The following is a 22,770-nucleotide window of genomic DNA, read 5'->3' as shown; positions in this document are numbered from 1 at the left end:
CAACTATGAAAGACGATGTCACCACCTCCATTGCTGCCATAAATGAAAAGATAGAGGCCATGAGCGCAGCCGTGAAAGAGAATGTCATCAACCAAGAAAGCTTTTTTTTTTTTCAAGCCGAGCACAACTCATGTCTATCACTGTGGGCAATTCACTACCTAGTGAGTTGTGCCGGAAGTGTGAGTATGTGTACCTAACAGTCTGAGTGCGTATCTAGTGTTGTGTATGGTTTTTTTTAGTGCTGCCATCTATATCTCAGAAGTGAAGTGAGTGAAGTGTAATGACTGAATATTTGTAATGTTTGTAGGACTGTTGCTCTCTGTGGCGAGACTTTTTAACAGGGAGATCAGCTCGCATTTGCGCCTTGAAGTTGGGAACCACAAAAAACCAACTTCAGCCGACCACCACTGTGGTGATGGTGGGGCTCGAACCCGGGTCCTTGTGATGCGAGTCCATCACTATGACCACTCGACTACCACAGCGGCAACCAAGAAAGCTGTGACCACATCCATCTGATCTATGTTCAGATCATGTTGAGCTGCTAGAGAGATCAGAAATCTGATGGAGCTGGACTTCACTGCTGGCGAAAATGTTTCTCCATAGTCCAGGCCATATTTCTGTGAACATCCCTTGGCAACGAAACAAACTTTGTATTTTTCTATGTCACCATTGCCCTTTCTTTTGTTTTGAAAGTCCAACGACTTTTGATGGGTTTTCTTCCGGCTGGAAGATCAGAGTTCCCGTGAATTGTGAAGATGAGCGAATTTCAACATCTAAAGCCTCTCGCCATCTCTCGGCTTCAGGGTTGGCCAAAGCTTCTAACGTTTCTGGATCTTCACCATGACACAATCTGGCTTGATGCACAATGAAACCGTCGTTGAAATACCTTCTGTCAGGAATACTACTGCAGTTTGGAAATTCCTCTTAATCGCTGTCTTCATCCGTCAATTTCTCGGAGAAATTCCCCATGTGATAGTCGTCACCTGCTCTCATCACTTCGAATCTCTTGGATGGGATGCCTTTAGTTGACCTTTGTGAAACACGTATTCGAGATCCGTCACCTCTGGGATCCTCCTCTGATGGGTTTATAGATCTCTCCTCCTGAGTTTTTATTTCCATGGAGCCAGAAAGTTAGGTTTCACGAACATCATCTTCATTCGCATCGAAGCTGTAGCTTACTTGATGTTCTACAAAGAACCTGACATCTTAAGACCTTTTTCAATGATTGGTTGTAGCTGCGATATGCTTTCGACTCTTCATCATATCCAAGGAAAATCATTTGTACTCCTGTGTTGTCGAGTTTTTGATGCCTCTGTTGGTACATGAACAAAACACTTCAAACCAAAAATTTGTTGGTTCTTGTTGGTAGGCTTCCCACATTCATCCACAGTTCATAAGGAGTTCTGTCCTTTACTCGAGTTGGAACTCTATTCAAAATGTAGTTGGCCGTCATCAAAGCTTCACCCCGAAAGTTCTTCGGTATGCCTGCATTGATCAGCATGCAACATGCCATCTTGACCAAAGTCCTATTCTTCCTTTCTGCTACCCCATTCTGGTATGGAAAATAAGCCGCAGTTAGCTGAGTTTACACACCTTTATCAGTTAAGAATTTCCTCAAGTTTCGGTTCAGGTATTCACTTCTTCGATCGGATCGAATCACCTTTACTTTTTGACCAAATTTATTTTCAACAATACTCAGGTACTGTTTCAGAGCACTGGATACGTCTGACTTATGTGCCAACAAATGTACTTGAGTGTACGTCAAATAGTCGTCTATGAATGTGACAATATACCGCTTTCCACTTGGTGTGATTGTTTGCATCGGGCCGCACACATCTGTATGAATTAGATCTAACCGTGTGCTCGACTCACTCGTGGATTTCTTGAGAAATGGTGGTCTTGAAAGTTTCCCTTTTCCATGTACGTATCGCAGGACATGTTGATAACACAGTCAATGAGTTTCAAATCATGAACAAGTCCTTCAGCATGCATCTTCTTGATGGTTTCTATATCTCTATGACCCATTTTTCGATGTCATGCGTGTACGCAATTTTCTTTATGTCCAGTCACTGTATTCACTTTATGTAACTGACAAAACCGTAATCTGTACAGATTTCTGACAGAGTCAGCGATACCGATCTGCTCTTCATCTTTATGAATTTTGTAATAATCACCATGAAAGTCCACGGAAGCATCACGCGAAGTTAGCTGACTAATGGATATCAGATTACTGACGACATCAGGAGCATACAACACATTCGAAAGTAACACTTTTGTCACAGTACCGTCTAAATTTTTCAATAGTATATTCCCGGAACCTATGCCTAGCACATGCACTGTTTCGCCATTTGTGACTTCAATATTATCTTCATACGATTTATCTAACGACGTGAAAAAATTGATATCGTTACTCCCGTGGCGCCAAAATCCACAATCCAGTTTTCCGATCGTATGTGCGTAGTGACAGCAAGGTATCTTTTTGCTGAGCGGTGCTAAATTAATTTTCAAATGAGCTCATGGACGTTTTCTCCGGATGATTCCTTTTCCACTCGTTGTATTTCCTGCATCTGTTCTTGACATAGCCAGGCTTGCAAAAATAACACTTTATGGAGTTTTCTTCTCTACGTAGCTTGATCCGAGTTTCATCATTCTTTTGGTGAGGATACTGCCAGGATTCGCGTGTTGCTGCCCTCTTTCGTATTCGGCGATGACCTTTTGCTGGACAACAGTGAACATCAATTCTGTTTCGGCACGTGTTTCCAATGCGGTGATCATCGGGTCAAAGCTCCTTGGCAGGCTGCTGAGTAGCATGGCTGTACTTCATTTATCTAATAAGGATTCCTCTCCGAGGTCCCTCAGCTTGAGAAAGAGTTCTTGCATGCGGACGACGTGTTCGAGAACATTTCCGCCTTCCAGCTTCAAGGAACAGACTGTCCTCATCAGGTGAACCTTATTGGTGAGGGTGCTCTTCTCATGATACTCCTTCAGGGCGATCCACGTGTCCTTTGCAGATTTCCTATCACGGATGTGGATGAGCTAATCATCCTCGACAGTTAGTCCGATATACGCTTGTGCTTGGCTTCATCCCATAGATCGAGGGTCCTTCAATGCGTTTCACCTGGATCCGCCTGTCGTTCTCAATGACTTTCTTGAAAAGTTTCTCTTTCATTAGTAGAAGTTTCACTTTATATTTCCAGTTTGAATAGTTTTGATTGTTCAGCTTGACTATATTGTCCTTGATGCTGGCCATTATCATTGCAAAAGTTCCTGATGCACACGATAAAACGAATGGAAACTAAACTTCTAATGAGGTACCACTACTGTCATCTTGGCACACGAAAAAACATATGGAAACGCGACCGTCTCAAAAGGTATGTCTCTGGGTCCATAACCTATGGGTGGGCAGAGTGTAGAAGGGAAAGAGACGGTGAGGCGAGAGAAAAACCAAACACACGTCTAGTCAGACGAATGACATTTAATACAAGCAAAGAGGATAACTATCATACAGCAGTGGTCAAGTGGAGAGAAAAAGAAAGTCCCCAAAAGAGGGAAAAGTTACGTATATGGGGGGAAAACATGAATACACACAGTGAGTGGGGGAAAATATTATTCCAACAGATCTTATAAAGAAACTTATGTATTCTATTACTACTTTTAAAAAAAAAAAAAAGGAATACAGAAAAAAAATTTAAATAGAAAAAAAAAAAAAATTATAGAAAAAAAAAAGAATTATAGAAAAAAAATATATTTTGTGCATTTCTATTTCTATTATTCTGTACAAGTCATCCTATTATATCCCACTTTATCTACTTTGTCACTAGTACGAGTATTGTACTCATTCTTGTATTCATATATGTTATCTGTATATCATTTGATCATTTTTGTCGCACCACGGTCATTTTCTGCACACGAGGGCTAATTAGACCAGGACCTATAATTTATTACTGATTCCGAACATCTGTATATCTTATATGTGTGTATGGTTTTTGTCTACCAACAATTTTTTAAATATTAAATATTTCAATTTTTCCCCTAATTGTGATCTTTCGGAGTGCGTACTGCATTTTTACTTTGGACATGATGACATGATGTTGGACTTGATTTTTTTTTTTTTACTCTACACAAACACACTCATGCTTTACACATACATGTACAAACTTGTCTTTCTTCTTCACAATGCCTCAGAAAGGCTATTTGTAAGTCGGCACACAGTCTCATTGGGCTGGGAAATGATGTAATAAATTCTGTTCTGTTTTGTTCTAATATTTAACTACGGCCCGCTTAGATGTTCTATCCCGCCCTCCGCAGATTTCAAAATAGTAGTATAGAAATTTTCAGGTTTTTTTTATATTTATTCAAGGTGTTCTATTTTTTCCATATGGAAAATGTATTTGTTAGAATTTAAACAAATCGATTTAAAAATGTTTGCAAAGGCAAAAAAATTGAATATAATATGCAATAAATATGCTGAAGCTATATTTATTTTTTTCACAGTTGTAAAAAGTAGTGTCTTATTAGCAATGAAACGTGGCTGTCTAAAACGTATAGAACACATACCGCCTCTTCATTTCTTAGCATAAAAATTCCAATTATGAATAAATGGCAGTATATGACTAACCAGCCAGAAACATTGGCTGTCTTTGTATTGTCTTTAGTTTTTTGGCCCACTCCTAAAAATAGTTCGTCCACCACTGGGCAGGGCCATCTCAAGAGCATCAGGGTCCCCGGGCCAATTGGCCCGTAATCTCTACGAGGCCCTACCTTGTAGAAAATTACCTAGAAAATTTCAACCGAATCTCATTTTTGTGAGCCCCCTCTTTTCCTGAAGCCCCCGAGACATGCCCAGGTGGGCCTGTGCATTAAGACGGCACTGCCACTGGTTTCAGCCGATTTCTTTTCTTCGCTACTTTGCCCTTTTTTATGATTTATAATTCCTTTGACTGCATTGTTTATGTGTTTTCTCTTGATGAGCACTCATTTTGCAAATATTTGTGAATAATCTTGCAAAGTTATCGAATCCCAGTTCGGGCATGGATGTCTACTAATATAACACTAACAAATTCCCTGGACGGATCATGCTAATTCCTTGGGAATACGTGAAGATCACATTATTTCATTAAAAAAAAAAAGTCTCTTGAACAATCTCTCCCGGCTTTTTTCATTCTCTACACATACATGCACTACACAACTTGTGCACATGCACAAACTTATCTTTCCACTTCACATACCATCCCTGGTGATTTTTAAGTCACCAGACAAGCTGTAAGGGCTGGGCAGCCAGCCATGGACACATTTAATTGTTGAGCAAGGTATATTATAACTGAGGTAAAATATATAGTACTCATAAAATATATAAGTGAATGGGACAATAAAGTCTTAAAACACAAAACCTTATGTTATATCCAGGATGTCATAAGTTTACTCGACTTGTATATTCTGGCTGCACACATTGCAGGGAAGTCGGAGACAGGGCCACAACTAGGGGGGGGGGAACAGGCGGGTCTTGTGCCCTGGGCGCTAGACCCGAGGGGGCACAAATTTCATTCTGAAACCTCTCCTTCAACATTACAAAGGGGCGTCAAAATGTATGCTTGCCCCGGGTGACCAAGCATCTAGTGCACATGCACAAACTTATCTTTCCACTTCACATACCATCCCTGGTGATTTTTAAGTCACCAGACAAGCTGTAAGGGCTGGGCAGCCAGCCATGGACACATTTAATTGTTGAGCAAGGTATATTATAACTGAGGTAAAATATATAGTACTCATAAAATATATAAGTGAATGGGACAATAAAGTCTTAAAACACAAAACCTTATGTTATATCCAGGATGTCATAAGTTTACTCGACTTGTATATTCTGGCTGCACACATTGCAGGGAAGTCGGAGACAGGGCCACAACTAGGGGGGGGGGGGAACAGGCGGGTCTTGTGCCCTGGGCGCTAGACCCGAGGGGGCACAAATTTCATTCTGAAACCTCTCCTTCAACATTACAAAGGGGCATCAAAATGTATGCTTGCCCCGGGTGACCAAGCATCTAGTTGCGGCCCTGGTCGGAGACATGCCTAGAACCTCCCAGAATGATGTTTGGAATTTGATGCACCGGAGATGTGAGACCCGCATTACAGCTCGTAGACGACACTTTGAACACCTTCTTTGACCTGCGTTATTTGTTTGAGAAGCATATTCACTTATGTGGGGTTTTTTTGTGTACATTACCATATGAGGAAAGCATTTCCAACTCTGTATTGCTGTTATTCCGAGTCATGTGGGTGCGCTCTACACTTCCTAGAAGTTCTTAAACCTGGTAACTGAGGCACCCTGTATAAATTCAGTATCTTTTGGAAAAAGTTGTGGTCACACAAGCATACTGTACTGACTACTTACTTCAATACAGCCAGGTGTGTTGAGCTTGAATGTTTATTTTTATTTGAACAGACGTATTGAAAATAAAATTGATACACTAATTGTCTAATTTATTAGAATAAATAAATGAGAAAAATCATGTTTGTGAAAATTGACTACTGGTATCTTAGAATAAAATGTTTTGTTGCCCCCCCCCCTCCCTCCCAGAACATTCCACCACGAGCCACACAACTGCCTTTTAATCCCCTTTATTTAGTCTTTTAGTCTTTGTCATGAAATGAGATTTCTGACTATACTTCATGAATTTCAACGGTTTCGTCTCGTCGTGATTTCTATGTTACATTTGAAACCCCCCCCCCTTAAGTGTCAAATTTTGTAAAACCTCTTCATAGTTAGTCTTTACGTCATGAAGCAAAACTTCTAATCAAATTTCATGAATGTAGGAGTTTCAGCTCTGCGGGATTCCTGTTATCTTTTGAATTCGCTTTATGATCTCCTTAGGAGTTGAAATCTGAAAAACCCCTTCTTACTTAAGTCTTCACGTCATGAAACCAAACTTTTCACCAAATTTGATATTTATAGCTTCAGCGGTTTCGGTTCAGCAATGATGAATCAGTCAGTCAGGACATGTTATTCTATATATATAATTGTCAAGATTTAACCCAGGTTCCTTGAGGTCCAATACACATTTAAATACCAAATGATGACTCATGAAAACAAGAGGCATGTTACTGTTAATTTTCAATAATATTTAATCAAAAAAATCATGAAAGGGTTTACATTAAACAAAGAAAATTCAAATACCTAATAAACTATAACGATACCAAAATTGCATATCACAGACAGAAACTACAGGCTCAATTATAATATATTTAAATTTGATGTTGGAATAAAGTCAATTACACTCATGTCCATAAATTAAGGATTATTCAGAATCGCACGGAAATCGAAATCTAAAGTAAAAATTTCACCTGTAAAATTATCACACACATCTGCAAGAATGATATGCAAATTTCAGGAAGCCACCAGATGATGCCGATAGTACGTCACAATGACGAGAGTGTAACAGGGGGGTATATAATTAATGGTGGCAAAGAAGTGAAATTGTTCACAAGAGTTCTGTAAGGCGCTCAGTGCCATAAGCGAATAGTTATGACACAGAGGACGCTTGTGGATGGTTTTTTATGTGGTAGAATTATCGGCCGCCTGGAATGTGGGCGTACTCAGATGGAAGTATCCGAGGAACTTGGAATTGCCCAAAGTGTCATCTCTAGGCTTTGGCAACGATTCCAAGATAACGGAAATGTCAGTAGACGTTACAGTACAGGTCACCCCCGAGTTACAACGCAGAATGAAGACCGGTATTTGGCAGTAACTGCCCAAAGAAGCAGATGGAGCACAACATCCGACCTGTCTCGTCAGCTATCTGCAGCCACGGGTACCACAGTTTCAAGGCAAACTGCGTACAGACGTTTGGGAGATATTGGTCTATATGCTCGCAGGCCTGTCAGATGTGTTCCACTCACGGCAACTCACTGTCGGCAGCGATTAGCCTGGAGTAGAGAACATGCAATGTGGACATCGTCACAGTGGGCTTGAGTGATGCTTTCCGACGAGTCCCTGTTTAGTTTGCAGTCTGATTCACGTCGGACTTTCATATGGAGAACGCCAGGTACCCGTTACCACCAAGACAACATCATTGAAAGACACCGTTACGGTGGTGCATACTGGGATCCAAAACAGATCTGCATGTTCAAACCGGAACCATGAAAGCCCAAATTTATCGGGACATCATTCTGGAACAACATGTACGTATGCTTAGGGGAGCCATGGGCGCGGAATTTGTGTTTATGGATGACAACGCCCATCCTCACCGAGCAAACATCGTAAACGAATGCCTTGAATCTGAGGATATAACCTGTATGGAATGGCCAGCATTCTCACCTGACTTGAATCCGATAGAGCATGTGTGGGAAGTGCTTGGCCGACGAGTTGCAGCCCGTCAACCACCTCCTACATGTGTACCGGAACTTCGGAGAGCATTGCTTGCTGAGTGGAGTGATCTTCCCCAAGATCAGGTCGATAATTTGATACTCAGCATGCCTAGGCATTGTACGGACTGTATCTCATCGCATGGGAGACATACAATGTATTAACCATCATACCAACCATGTAATAGTAAGTTTTTGTAAAGGAGATATTTTTTAAAATTCCTCCAGGGAGCAAAAATCGTAGTTTTTATGAATGGTATCATGCATACACCATCGTTTTTGTTCTTTATCTTTTGTTTAATAAATGGGCTTTATGAATAAGTAACTTTTGTTTTGTTTCTGAACCTTTATTTGCCGGAGCTGGCATTATCCTTAATTTATGGACATGAATGTACAATTAAACTCTCTTAATGTTTAGGTTCACCATCTAACCTTATGATATTCCCTTTAATTTGGAGTCTCAGTTAAATCTCCATAATTTGAAATCATGGTACGAAGTAGAGGTGGGACGAATATTCGGCTGCTATTTGATATTTGGCAGAATAATGCTTAAATATTCATCTGTGTAAATCTAAGCACAACAAACTAATTTTAGACAATTATCTTAAACAAAATTTACTGATGCCTCAGCTAACAAATTCCTCAGCTTACAAATTTTTTGTCGAACAAAGATTTTTTCATGATTTTTCTGCCTCTGCTAACAAATACGGCTTCAGCTAACAAACATTTTGATCATATGAATGCATGCACTAACATAAAAAGCTATGGTCATGAGCTGAATTTTCACACCAATCATCAGAATTACTGTCACTAGAGCCTGATTAACTCATGTCTACCGTAGAATTTTTTTTCAGATGTACCTGTATTTTTTTCTGACATTAATTGAACCATTTCATATAAAATGAAGGATACAGCTATTAAAAGATGCATTTAAAAAGAACAAAAACTAACCTGTATTTGTGGAGCAAGCATTCTTTCAGTGTAAGACTCTTAGCTGAACTCTTGAAACTGAACGGTGAACTGCTGGTGTTGGTTGTGCGTGTGTACGTTTGGTGTAAAATGAACACAAATCTTCAGTACTTTCATCTTTCCGTAAATTCATTTATTCTATTTTGAAGCTTGTTTATTGTAGCTTTCGGTCAGCTTTTGTCCTTTTTATACTGCTCCTTGGTATTTTAAAAAGCTTATCTTTAAATTTTGGGCAGAAGCTGGAATGAATCGAATGATTTTTCATAGAAAACTATGGGGAAATCATAATCATGTTTTGGCTAATGAACGTTGTTCTAGAACGAATAATCTTTGTTAGCCTAGGTATCACTAATATTAAAATACAATGTCATTGTTAAATTTGATTGTCAGTATGATGGCAATAAAAAATCTTTCAGTTACCAGTTTTTTAATATATATTTAAGTAATGAATTGCATAGTTAAAATTTAATATTAAAATCATTTGAAATTATTAATAATTTTATTTTCGATTAAAAACAGCAATTTTATTTATAATTTTGATGAATTTTTTAAGAAAATTGATATTCGGCTGTTGAATATTCGGTATTCAACTAAATCACTATTCGTCCCATTTCTAGTAAGATTTTCTTTCCTACCTTTTTTTCATTGTCATCCACCAACACCATCGATGACTTCCAATGGATATCACAATGCCGGAAAAAAAACAAAGATCCAATTACGTTAGACTACACCATTTCAAGTCAAGTGATCTCGTAACTCAATCTGCTCCTTAATTTTTTTTAAATTTTGAAAGTAAAGTCTCAAGGGGCAACAACCCTTTTTTTCCCATTGGTATTTCCACTTCTAAAAGGGATCCTTTTATTTTGTGATGAGAATTATTATTGGGTAATTCCATGCGTGACTTGCACTACATCAGACAATTTTTCAGGCATTGTAGTGTGAATTAAAAAAACACATTCAGCAGTAAAAAACTTTTTTATATATCAATACTTTCCTAGATACGCATATTATTTTTATCAAATAAATAATCTTTTAAAATCATTTATTTTATTTATGAAAAATGAAATTGTGTAACTGACTTACACTACCAGGATGGAACTCATTTTTTAGATTTGTTTTTAAACTCTAATTTCTTCTGATTGTCTCGTCGATGAGAAAAATAGCTGTATCATAATTGTACTCAAGAGTTCTAAATTACAGGAAATAAAATTCAAAAGATTCTAAGAACTCAATTTACTTTTTAATTAAATTTATATTACGTAACTTACACTGCACAATTACTATTTACAAGTTAAAGCAACAGCAGAACTATATAAATCCATTACATAGTTGGAAAAATCAAAATTTTCAAATGTCAAGTAACATCTACGGTCAAAATTAAGTTCTGGCAGTTTTTTAATGTTCATATCAGTATCAACATCACAAATATTGTCTTTTGATAGCCAAGTAAAATAGCTCCCTTTTTTTTCAGAAACTTTACTTTGGCATTTTGTCAACAACTTGGCCTGTAAAATACTTCATTTTACATTTCCTTGGTGAAATGTAAAATGGACCTATTCCACCAACATGTCCTTTTCCATGACCAGTAGCAGTAAAATGGCATTCTATATCCCCTGGTTGTAGTATTGCTAAGCAAATAGAATATTTCTGTTTAAAATGTGGAGCAGTTCTATCCGATTGATATATTACTTTATAGATAGATCGTCATCTTTAATTTTTCTTATAATAGTACTATTAAATATGGTAACTGCATATTTATCATGATACAGATAATCAGGCCCCCATCACAGTATATATTGTACATGATGTAGAAACCCCAATGGACTGACTGAATTTCATCTTGAGAAAAGAAACTAGTTTTCACTAAAATCAAATGGAACAGCAATGTATCAGATTACATGTTTTTTTACATTCTCAAAAAACTCTTCTTGTTGTTTTACATTAATATGCTGTAGAAACCGAAGTAATTTTTCTTCCAATTTTGTGAATGTGTCATTCAATGCTAAACAGATTTTTTTGTTTTATGACATTTGTTTCATCTTTCATCCACTGAAAAAACATCTTCCTTTAGATGTGTTCCTAAATTATCACTTATACCATGAAATTTCTTTAAGCTTCCACAGTGATCACAAGATTGGTAATAAGTTTTCACTAGTTTCTTCACATATAATCAGTTTAACAAAATCAGATGTGTGATTAGGAAAAAAAAACTCATTCCTTTTCTAGTATAAGTCTTTCATGATATATGCACAGACATAAATTTGGTGTTTTGTGCCTCAAGCAGATGTGTGTTGGGCGATACTTAGAAAGACCAATCTTGATGTTAGTTTTTATTTTTAAAAATTTCATATGCTTCTCCAAGAGTCATGTATAAATATCTTTTCTGTACCTTGGATTTTTTACCACATGAGTCTCTGATAATCACAATTTTTTGTACCAGGTATCTGGTAAGTTATACAATCTTTTTCAACAAACACTTCTGCGTGCAGTTTCGCATTCTTGTCAAGTCTGGCAACTCTTGATTTCAGAAGAGGTGGCCATACAATACAAAACTCATGAAATTAATCACAAATTTCTATTTTTTTTTTTATAATATCAAATGCGCTTGGCACTCAAGTAAAAAATAAAGTGAAATTCTATATGACATTTGCTGGAAAGAAACTAGAACTTGTTGCTTTTTTCTGTGACTTACACTACAGTAAAATGTTACATTTTTAACATTCAAATAAATAAAGTTTCAAAAGACTTGGGAGATTAATGAAGTTATTTCATGAAAAAATACTTATACTATAATAATACATGACTAGGATGGAAAAAAAAAGTGTTTACCTTTCAAGATTTTTTTTCAAATGTTGAGCTAAATCATGCTTTCGAACTACGTAGATGAAGCAGCCATTTTGAAAGCCTGGTGTTGCCACAACATGCTTACAAAAATATTGTCAATATGAAATACTTAAGGTTTGGTTAATGTACTTTCCTAAAAAAAAAAAGGCCAAATTCTTGAGTAAAATAGTTTATGAAATATCTCAGAGGGCAATGTTTACATGGAATTACCCTATTAAAATAACACTGGTTGGCAATTCCACCCCATGATATACGATGCCTTAGCCTTGCATTTGGATGATTTGTACAATAAGAAAAAGAAGAGAGAGAAAAAAAAGGGAGGGAAAATTTGTCAGAAATGACAAATATTCCCACAGAAGGAATGTGCAAATATATGGCATACACCATTTAACTCAATTGCTTGCAGGTAGTATAGAATGGTTGAGGGATAGGTTTTTTTAGTATTAGAGAAGAAGAGTATAGAGAGGATAATTATGCAATCTTCAAAGGTGCCATTTAACCTTTTAACAGCCAATGTTTCCAATTGGGAACATCAGTTCTATTAATCAGAAAAAATATTTTTTTGTTCATGAAAGGTCTTAACTTTTTTCCCTGAAAGTGTGAGATTCCAAACTTAATATGCAAAGCAGAAATTTCAATCATTTCAATGCATATGCTATTAATTTAATTTTTTAATCATTTTTAAGGAAGAATACAATTTACTTTTTTTTTTAAATAATAACACAATTTCATTCAAGTTCGAAAACGAAGTACACATACAGATCCTTGGTTTAAAGAGCAAATTAGAGAATAAACAGGCAAAAAAAAAAAATACAAATGTATCTATATGAGTTGTCAAGGGGTAATAATAACTCGTATTGACAACAGTTAAAACAGTTTCTCAGTTATATATAATGCACAATATTAATAATAGTTATAAACATGGAACGGAAATTTCAATTCAAGTACACTATTCGCATAGTCCCATGATCTAAATTCAAAAATATTCTTCAATATTAGCAATATCAACACTAACGAAATAATTCCTTTTTAAATTTAGAATATGAAGTTATATACAGAGTAGTAACTATTGACCACCCAATAATTACACACGTGATTCCTTGTGAAAAACTAATATAGAAAACTGTTTTGCGTTTTTGGATCAGAAAAAATATTAAGTGAGTTATAAGGTTTTGAAATTTTGTGACGTGTCATTTTTCTAAGGGTCAGTTATGTGCCAAACTAAATCTCATTAGAAGCCAAGTTCTGCCTTCATAATTGACATATTGTCTGTAGTGATATTATAACCTTGTTATTACTGTTACGAACTATAGACGATAGATGGCGCAATTCTTTATCACAATCTTCTGTTGGCCAGGCGAATTGATGCTGGTTTCGGTTTATCAGAGAGGGATGCGATTGGTGAGAACATTCCAGAAGGTCCCGCCCCTCCAGACAGTAGTTCCCACACGTTAGCATTGCGAGGATCCAGGTTCAAACTCAACCGTTGTCACAGTGGTGATCGGCTGAAGTTGGTTTTCTGCGGTTCCCAACTTCGAGGTGCAAATGCGAGCCGATCTCTCCATTAAAAAGTCTCGCCGCAGAGAGCAACAGGCTTACAACGCTATAATTATTCATTCATTACACTTCACGCTCTATGAGTTGAGAAAAAAAACTCTTAGTTTATAAAACTGGTTGCAGATGGCGGCACTACACATAACAAGCATTACACGGAAACAAACTGCACGGTAGGTTCACTATACATACACACACATTCCAACATGTACCAATTCGTTAGAGGTTCCGCAGAGAAATATGGACGAGGTGCATGTCTGGTTTAGTAGTTCCCACACCACTATATGGCGGCGCCGCCAACTTGGACACTGTAAAATAGAATTTTGTAGAACATTCTATTTCTCAAAGTTTCTACCAGGGTTATAAATAGTGTGGCGCTCACAAGATTCCAGATTAGAATAAGAGAGAGACTGGATGAAAAGTCAGTCGTGATTGAACTTTGCGAGAAAGTTGTTAGCTCTCAACAGCACTGAAATCATAATTCCTTCAACAAATAACATCTCTTTTGCATATTTATGCGAAATAAAACATCATTACAAAACTATCATATAGAAATTGGCAACACATAGAATGTAAACATTGAAGACCTGGCCAGGGTCCGCAACAATAGGCCTATTTTGGATTATAAAGACTCATGAAATTACTGACCGTGAAGTGGTCCGCGGCCCACAGACAGCATGAAAGTAAAAATATTGCACATTATTCTTGTATAATTACACTGCAAAACATTAATCATAATTTGATATTGCACATTAATATTTTCATTTTATGGAGTTAGACGACTCTGCTGGATTCACACCAGCGATCCACGGGACCCTAGGATTGGGAGAGGAAGGTAATACGACAAGCTCCAGGATCCATCACACCGGTGTAAACGGAATTTATGTGGGACATCGGCAGCCCGACTTCTGGTCCCGTTCTCGTCCGACAGCCAGGAGACTGGAATAAATGATAAATATATATATGTTACTGCACCAAAGCCCGAAGTGCAAACAATTCGCAAATCTGCCACGAGTTTTGGCCAAAGTCAGGATTTCAGAAATGATTCAGGCTTCGTCCAGCCATTTTGCGAAGTGGCTGGAAATTTCTGTCCAAAGCTTAATGTGCTCACATTTTAAACTATGACCAAATCTTTTTTTTTTTTAATCGCCAATATGTGATACCGAGAATCTACTGTATATATAGTGTACATGTAACTCGACACCCCAAAAGCAAAAGTATCGACAAACATGTCGACTTAAGCGGGTGTCAAGTTAGCAGGGTTTCGCTCTAAATTTTTGTCCGATTGTTTTTGTGTACGTAATTATATGCATTCAAACAATTTGATTAAATAAAATGCTAATTCTCTCATTAATTTTAATTCGGGGTTGTTTCATAATAGAATCAAAACATATAAAAAAAATTTACCTCATGAAAAATAATCAAGTATGTTTGTTTTTCTTTCCGCAGAGAAAACAAAAATTCTTCTACACTGTTCAGTTTATCCCATGATTGTTCGGCTTTTTCCTGAGTGCGTAGGAATCGACGTATCACATCTACAGCTTTTAATGCATTATGGCGAGATGGTGCAGATATTTCTTCATCTGAACTTTCTGAGTCTATTTCTTCAGAACATGAAGCACTTCCTCTTTGATTGATTGATTCTAGAATATCGTCGTTGTCTAAAAGTCCTGAAGTTATAAGATCAAAGTCAACGTTCACAAATTCATGCTCTATAAAATCACCTGTAGCGTTATTTATTCTTTCTCCACACGTAATTTGAGAGGAATCTTCTCGGATAAATTATCGTTTTTCAAAGACTCGAAACAAAAACTAACATGACGAAAGCAGTTCTGAATCGTGGCACTCGTGACTGACTTCCACGTAGAATCAATCATTTTAATAGCATCTAAAACAAATTTTTGCGTCCATTCCAACATCCAAATTCACAAATTTTTTTGGGCGAATTTTCTGTAAAAGTTTTCATACTTAGGATAATTCCTTGATCCAGTGGTTGTGAAATTGCTGTTGAATTAGGTAGTAAAAAGCATAATTTTATTGCAGAAAGGTCTGTTATTTTTGGATGAACGGTGCAATTATCCAAAATAAATAAAACTTTTCTTTTCTCACTTGAAAATTTTCAATCTAACTTCAACCATTGTTCGAAAATCTCTGTCATCCATGCCTTTTTGTTGCCATCATAGCCCACAGGAAGAGTTTCAACATTTTTAAAGCGCTGCAGGTTTTTTATTTTCCGATAACTAACGGTTTCAGTTTTTCAGAACTGTCTGAGTTTGCAGCCAAAAGAACTGTCCTACGATATTTGTGTTTTTACCTCCTTCACATTTTTTGCCTTTTAAGGCAAGCATTTGGTCAAGCAAAAGTCGAAAAAATAAACCTGTCTCATCACAATTAAACACATCTGCATCTTTATACCCTTCTCTATCATTGGTTTCAGAATATCATCCAATTTTCAACAGTTTCTTGAGATGCAGATATGCTCTCTCCACAAACTTTCCTAAAAACAATGCCATGACACTCATTGAATCTGGTCAACCATCCACTGCTCGCAATAAAATCACCTTTATTGAGACTTTTTGCGAAATCTCCTTTGCTTTCTCTTGAATTACACTGGTAAACAAAATTTCACTTTTTTCGTGTTTCTTTGATCAAATAGGGTCATTCTTATAGTATTTTCCCCACTGATTCCGGATCTGCTTTCAGAATTTGTGTGTCAAGCATAGTTTTTGAGTAACACTCATTTGAAATTTTGAGAAACGTATATTTTTCGCATTTGCTTACAACTTAAAATAGCTTAAATTCTAATATTAATGGCAGTTCAAAAGGTATTTTCACATGATTTTCTTCTGTATTTTGCAGCAGGAATATTTCTTTTTAATGTCCAACAGTAATCGGCCAGCATGTTTGGGCTCCAATTGCCTTGATTATGCGATTACATGATGGATATGTTCTGGTGGAATCGCTCACAGTGCTCATCGCTGACATCACCTAGGTTTTCTGGGAAAAAATCCAAATGTGAATGAAGAAAATGTATCTTCAACGACATATTGCAACCAAGAGCTTTATAGTTCTAAAGTAATTCCTCCACAAGGTCCTTATATTTGTCCGTCATGTTATTTTCAAGAAAGTTCTGGACTACTTTCTTGAATGACTCCCATGCTGGTGTTCCTTGTCCCCATGGCTAGCACATGATCAGAGGTATCTCAAAAGAATATTGATGTACTATTCCATAATATTTAGTCAGATGAGGCAAGTTTTAATATTCATAATACCCATTATTAGGCTAAAAATGTTGATCTAAGTATAGAGTATTAAGGCTGGTTAGGCTAACCTGCAACAAGGAAAATGCAATTGCGGAAAACTGGTGCCTGATAGACTATTTCTGATGACGGATTCAGAATCAGCATCGAAAAATACATAAGAAACAGTACTCAGCGTCCAAGAAAAAAAAAACCTTGTTTACCAGTGTTATTGGTCCTGATAATGGGATTGAGTGAGATCGAGCGGATTTGAACCTCAAAAGAGTTGCTTCTTCTACGTCACTGAAGTCTGATTTTCTTATGAGTTTTCTGCTTGGTTCATAAGATTCAAATGCTGAAAAATTTTTTCCTTATTTTTGATAAATGTTGAAATAGTGCAACTCCATATTCTTTGGCGAGTACACCCTGAGTTTTACCCGATTCTAGTTTTTCAAAATTTCAACTTTTGATTTTAAACTTAAAGTTTGTGTGGAACCATTGTATTCACGGTCGTTGATACTCAAGATGAAAACCAAATGACTTATTCAGCATCTAACCAGGTTTTAGCTCTTTTTCTTTTACTTCTTTTCCAACAAATTGTAAAACTTAGTTCCACCGAAAACATTCTTTACAACAGACGATATCAAAACTCCCAGTAGATAAGATTTTCATCCCTATCGGATGTTGACAATATCCACACTTTTTTGACCATGAAAAGAATGAAAGGCTTTTTTTGGAAACTCCACTAAAATGATAAGACGGCCAACAGGTTCCAAACATTCAGTCTTCACATACACGCTCCCCCCACCTCCACCCCCAATACAAAAAAGGGACCCATCATAGAGAACAAAGAAACAAAGGATTGTCAAAGCACCCATGAACAATGTCAAAAAATTCTTAGAACTGGTAACAGAAGGCCAATTGTAAAAACCAGTCGTGTTGAAGGGACAAAATTCGTAGTCGACTTAAGCGGAGACTTAAGCCAAACATGTGTCAGTTAGAGAGGTTCCCCTACATTGAAATTAGTATTGTGCCAACCAAGGGAATAATAGATGTCGAGTTATCCATGTGTCGAGTTACAGAGAGTCTACTGAATATAGCAGCTGTATTGGATTAGCACTACGTGATGAGAGGAAAAGTTTCTTTTTTTCTCTCAAAGTGAAATTTGAGAGAAAAAAACTGTAAAAATAATTATATGAACAGTTTTTTCTGCCAAATTTTGGAGAAAAAAAATTATTACGCATCGTGCCTGCAGTTTGATGGGTTGCCATAACTAAAGTGGACATAAGAATCACAAAAAAAAAATATGCTAACTTGATGATCTAGAATCATGTCTTTTGTTATCCGAAATATATGACATCCATATTTTTATGGGCATCTTTTTCTCAGCCACATTGTTGGGCATTTTGCCTGTTGTGTTGTTGTATTTGTATTTTTATTTGACCAGGGATCACTAGCCACTTCGCGAACTAGTTGGCCATTGTCCAAATTCTGGATTTGAGCCTAGTCATGCACAGTTAGAGGCTAGCTTTGGAGATTACATTGAAAAAATAATAAACTATTTCATTTCATTCTGTGGCTCGGGTTCTGTTTTCATTGCTCCGGTTTCCCTTTTTATTTGCTCACAATAAATTTGATTTAATAATTCTACATCCTCTAACTCATTGAAATGATTAATGTTGAATTTGATGATAAACATAAAGAGATAAAAGACGTCCTGAGTCAAAATGAGCAGAAATGTCATTACTTTCAAAATTTGAGATTTGTTTTCCAACTCTGACAATGATTCAGATAATAAAATCTAAAATTGATGTAAAATTAGAAAGCGAATCTCTTTCTTCTGAGAAAGAGTCTGAGCACAGAGTGAAAGTTCTGATAATCAAACTACATCAAATTTAGATTTGACTGCTTGTGTGTGCTCAGAAATTCCATGGATAAGAAAAGTATTTCCCGACCAGATGGTTGAAGAACAGACATCTATAATAGGGTGACAAAGATTAGAGCTAGGTTTAGATAATTTAAATATGTAGAGATTTTATGGTAAAATTCCAGATCACAGAAGCTAATCATGTAGAATTTCAAATTCCTCAAAATTATTCAAAAGCTTAGAATTTCCCCTTAATTTGATAGTTGGCAATCTGTCATAACGAAGAAATTCAAATTATCAATGATCAGTACATTTTAAATTAGTTGCACCCCCAAAAGATGAAAACAAATTTATTGCCATTTGGTATGTGTTATAAGAAAAATTAGAATAAAAAAATTGTAAAATACAGTAAAACCGGTCTAAGATAGACACTGTATGAGACAGAAACCTGTCTTAAACGCAATCAAAATATAGTCTGTTCAGTGATTAGTGCTTTGATTTGCACCTTCATAAAACAAATTTGTCTAAAATAGAATATTATTTCAGTTTCTTGACATTCCGTTTCATACAGGTTTCACTGTATAAAGTTAGTCTAGTGGCTAAAGGTTTTAGTCAAAAAAAATTTTTACTGTAATTAGACTTTTTTGTAATTTATGCATGCTTTTATAAATATATATATATATATTTAAATGGAGATTGGTTTAAACAACAATTAAGTTGGCATATTTGTATGCGAGATTGAATCAAACCATCTACAAGTCAACCTTAAGTAATGTAACCAATAATAATAAATTTTGTCTTAAAAAAATAAAATTTGCTCTTAGGGGCCGTTCAAGTATTATGTAAGCAAATTTTTAGCTATTTTTGACTCCCTCCCTTTCCCCTCCCCCCCTTGTCAGCAAAATTTCGTCATCAGCTCTGCCCCTCTGAATCCTAACTCATATTTTCATAAAGGGTGGTTGCTCACATATGCATTATCCAAACCCCCCTCCCCCCTTGTCATCAAAAGTCAGCAAATCGGAAACAACCCCCCCCCCCCATCGATGATGACATAATACTTGAACGGCTCCTTACCTGTAATTCAATGTTATAAACTTCATTTCATGATATGAGCTGTCCATAAAATAACTTTCTTTATTCAGAGGCATCTGTCACAAATAATCATAAACAGAATGAAATCAAATTTTTTGTATAGACTTCTAAAAAACAGGGAAGTAATTTTTCTAGACCAGGGCTGAATAGTTCAGATATATGTTATGTAGGCTACTGAAAACATTAAGTTACCAGATCGGTGCTGTTGGTAAGATTCTATAAATTGTTCAAAGTTCAATCATTTCATAAACATAATTTTTTACATTTTGGCGTTATTTAATTATTATAAAAATAACACCAAATGAAAGAAATGTTGCGCGTTTCACTTGATTCTTCAATACCACATTACAAAACTTAAAGTACTTATTTGTTTTAATCTATATAATTCACCCCTTAAAGTACTTATTTGTTTTAATCTATATAATTCACCCCTCTCTCTCTTTTCTGTCAGGGACTGGGAAAAATGGATCTTCAGCAACTCACAGATGAGCCTGAAGATAGTATATCAGAGTCCACTAACAGTACAAGTCATTCTCGTAAATATTATCGTGCCACTCATCACAGGTAAAATTACATTGATTGATAGTCTATGTTTTAGTATGGTACTATTGAAACCTACCAAAATTTTTTATAATTTTGTTATTGATTCATGGGAAAATGTATGTTTTGATTAGTTGTACTCTTGCAGAGAATTACCAGACCAAGAAGCAAAAAGATATGCGAAGTATAAGTAAGTAATTTTTTATTGGTCACACAAGTCAAATATGTATATATGCTTGCATAAGGTATGTATTGGTCATTCCATGCTCAATGATGCATTAAGAAATGGTCAAATATATGGTTTTTTTTCTGAATAAAAGAGACATTATGTCATCTGAGTCTTGCACAGAGTGTTTAAAACAAATTGATTGCTATACTGCACAAATATGACCATAAAATCACAAATTTCATTAGGATGAGAACATTTTAGCCTTTTTTTTCTAATTCATATAGACAGTATAAAAATCCTGTATATACACTCTATTGAGATATCAGGATGTCTACCATCACAGAAAAGTGATGAAATGAGAAAAAGGTCACGGAAGTCACAAAAAAGTCATGAAATTCGAGTGAAGGTCAGATTTTTTTATGGTTCTTGAGACCTTTTTATCACTAGATTTTTCTCTAAAATCTGGGCTTATTTTAAAGCTGTGGCATTCAATATTTTTCTTCCATCTCCTTGGTTTCTTTTTTTTTGTTTTTTGGTGGGGGTGATTATGGCAACAACAAAAAAAGTTATCTGTCGATGTGTGTACTAGAGCAGACATTATGGGTGGAGAAGAAAAAGAACTTGTTGAAATGTCCAGACAAGTGCGGAAAAAAAGTGTGTGCAATATTCACCTAAAGCCGTGTTCTCTAAAGCATGTAACATCATTTACTGGATGGACTAAGGTGGCAGTTAGGAGTAGTCTTGGGAACAATACATATTGGTTTCTGATTTATGAGAAAGGTCTGGGGCAAATCTTATTTTTGTTTTTTACACTATAAATTCACTATGAAGAGGCCAATGAAAACTCCTGGGCTGGGGGCCTGTCAAAGATCCCAGCCTATGTGTTTGACTCTAGGATGTGAGGCCTATGGAGAAAAGGCTAGGAAAAAGGATTTTTATCCTAGAAGAAATAAAGTTGGGTTTTTTAAACTATCATTTATGGGCTAATCATATTTCCTCGAAAGAAGTACCATTTATTGGAATCTCAAATACGGAAAGTCATCAATTATAGCCAAAAATAATGTGAAAGCAGAAATGAAAATGTCAATTATTACTAAAATCGCCAAAAAATTGCCAATAGTAAAAATGAAGCACTGCTGCAAATTGCAATGGATTAAAATGAATTTTGAAAACTTTCAACATGACAAACATATGAGATGAATATTCATATTTATAGTCATAATTACCATAACATAATTAATAAATATAATTATACCCTGGGCAGATCTTGGGAACATGTGAGGATCATATTATTTAAAAAAAAAGTTGGGAAAATAATTCTAATTCCCATATTTTCAATAAAGAACAAAAATTCAACTATGCTTTGTGAAAAAAAACTGTTTTTTTAAGTCGGGCTGTGTGTGTGTTTGTGTGTTCAGTTATGTTAAAATACGAAATGTTTTAAAAAATGACTCATTTTCAGTCACTTTCTATTTTCGTAACTTTTTCCAAGGAATTCTTATAACAGAATTGCCAACTGCTATGGATTGTCTGTAGTTTCAACAGATGTCTGCACTCAACTACAGGGTTATGGTAAATACTCTCATCACAATGAAAATAGTTTTTCCCTTGTTTTTTTCAAAAAGAAATTCAGCTCTTTGCTTTTCTTTTAAAATTATATTTACACATAATATGGAAATTTAGGCATTTGCCTTCTTTACTTCAAAAGCAATAAGAACACGAAACAAAGACAACTATGACAACATAAATATGTAAAAGCCATGCATATATACTCGGGCAACACATCCCAACATGTACCAATTCACTAGAAATTCTGCACAGTACGATTTTATTGACTATAGCTATTGTATAATGACAAAATCGTACGTGCATGTGATAGAACAAGAGAGTTGGAGAGAAGACAAATATCGAACTAGAATAGGGTCTGTGGTCGAATTTACTTATCTGCCATTAAGACTGTTGTGGCATAACATTTGGGCCGAATTTAAAGGAATACTGTGACAAGCTTGCAATCCAGGCAGACACCAGAATATTATGATGACTATACGCTTTTGCTTCCAAAAATATGATTTTTTACAGTATCTCTAAAATATTGACATTTCCCTCCGCTGACGTTTATGATGATATTACAAACTAGT

General features: G+C 36.0%; 1 protein-coding gene across 7 annotated transcripts in view; it reads left to right on the top strand.

The window, feature by feature from the left end:
- Positions 1-22,770, top strand: part of Nt5b (5' nucleotidase B) — a 294,946-nt gene that overhangs the window by 37,645 nt on the left and 234,531 nt on the right. For 4 of the 7 annotated variants that reach the window (XM_089232682.1, XM_089232684.1, XM_089232685.1 and 1 more), the window contains exons 2-3: positions 20,375-20,487; positions 20,612-20,653. In XM_089232682.1, the coding sequence (XP_089088808.1) occupies positions 20,375-20,487; positions 20,612-20,653 (155 nt within the window). The remainder of the gene's footprint in view (positions 1-20,374; positions 20,488-20,611; positions 20,654-22,770) is intronic. The other 3 variants (XM_089232683.1, XM_089232686.1, XM_089232687.1) reach the window with 1 other exon arrangement.

This window comes from Pholcus phalangioides, unplaced genomic scaffold, assembly GCF_987345545.1.
Source record: "Pholcus phalangioides strain wild (caught in Gottingen) unplaced genomic scaffold, Ppha-v1.0 ptg000007l_1, whole genome shotgun sequence".
Taxonomy (NCBI): Eukaryota; Metazoa; Arthropoda; class Arachnida; order Araneae; family Pholcidae; genus Pholcus; species Pholcus phalangioides.
The sequence above is the reverse complement of the archived record's forward strand: the minus strand, read 5'-3'. Positions and strand labels throughout refer to the sequence as shown.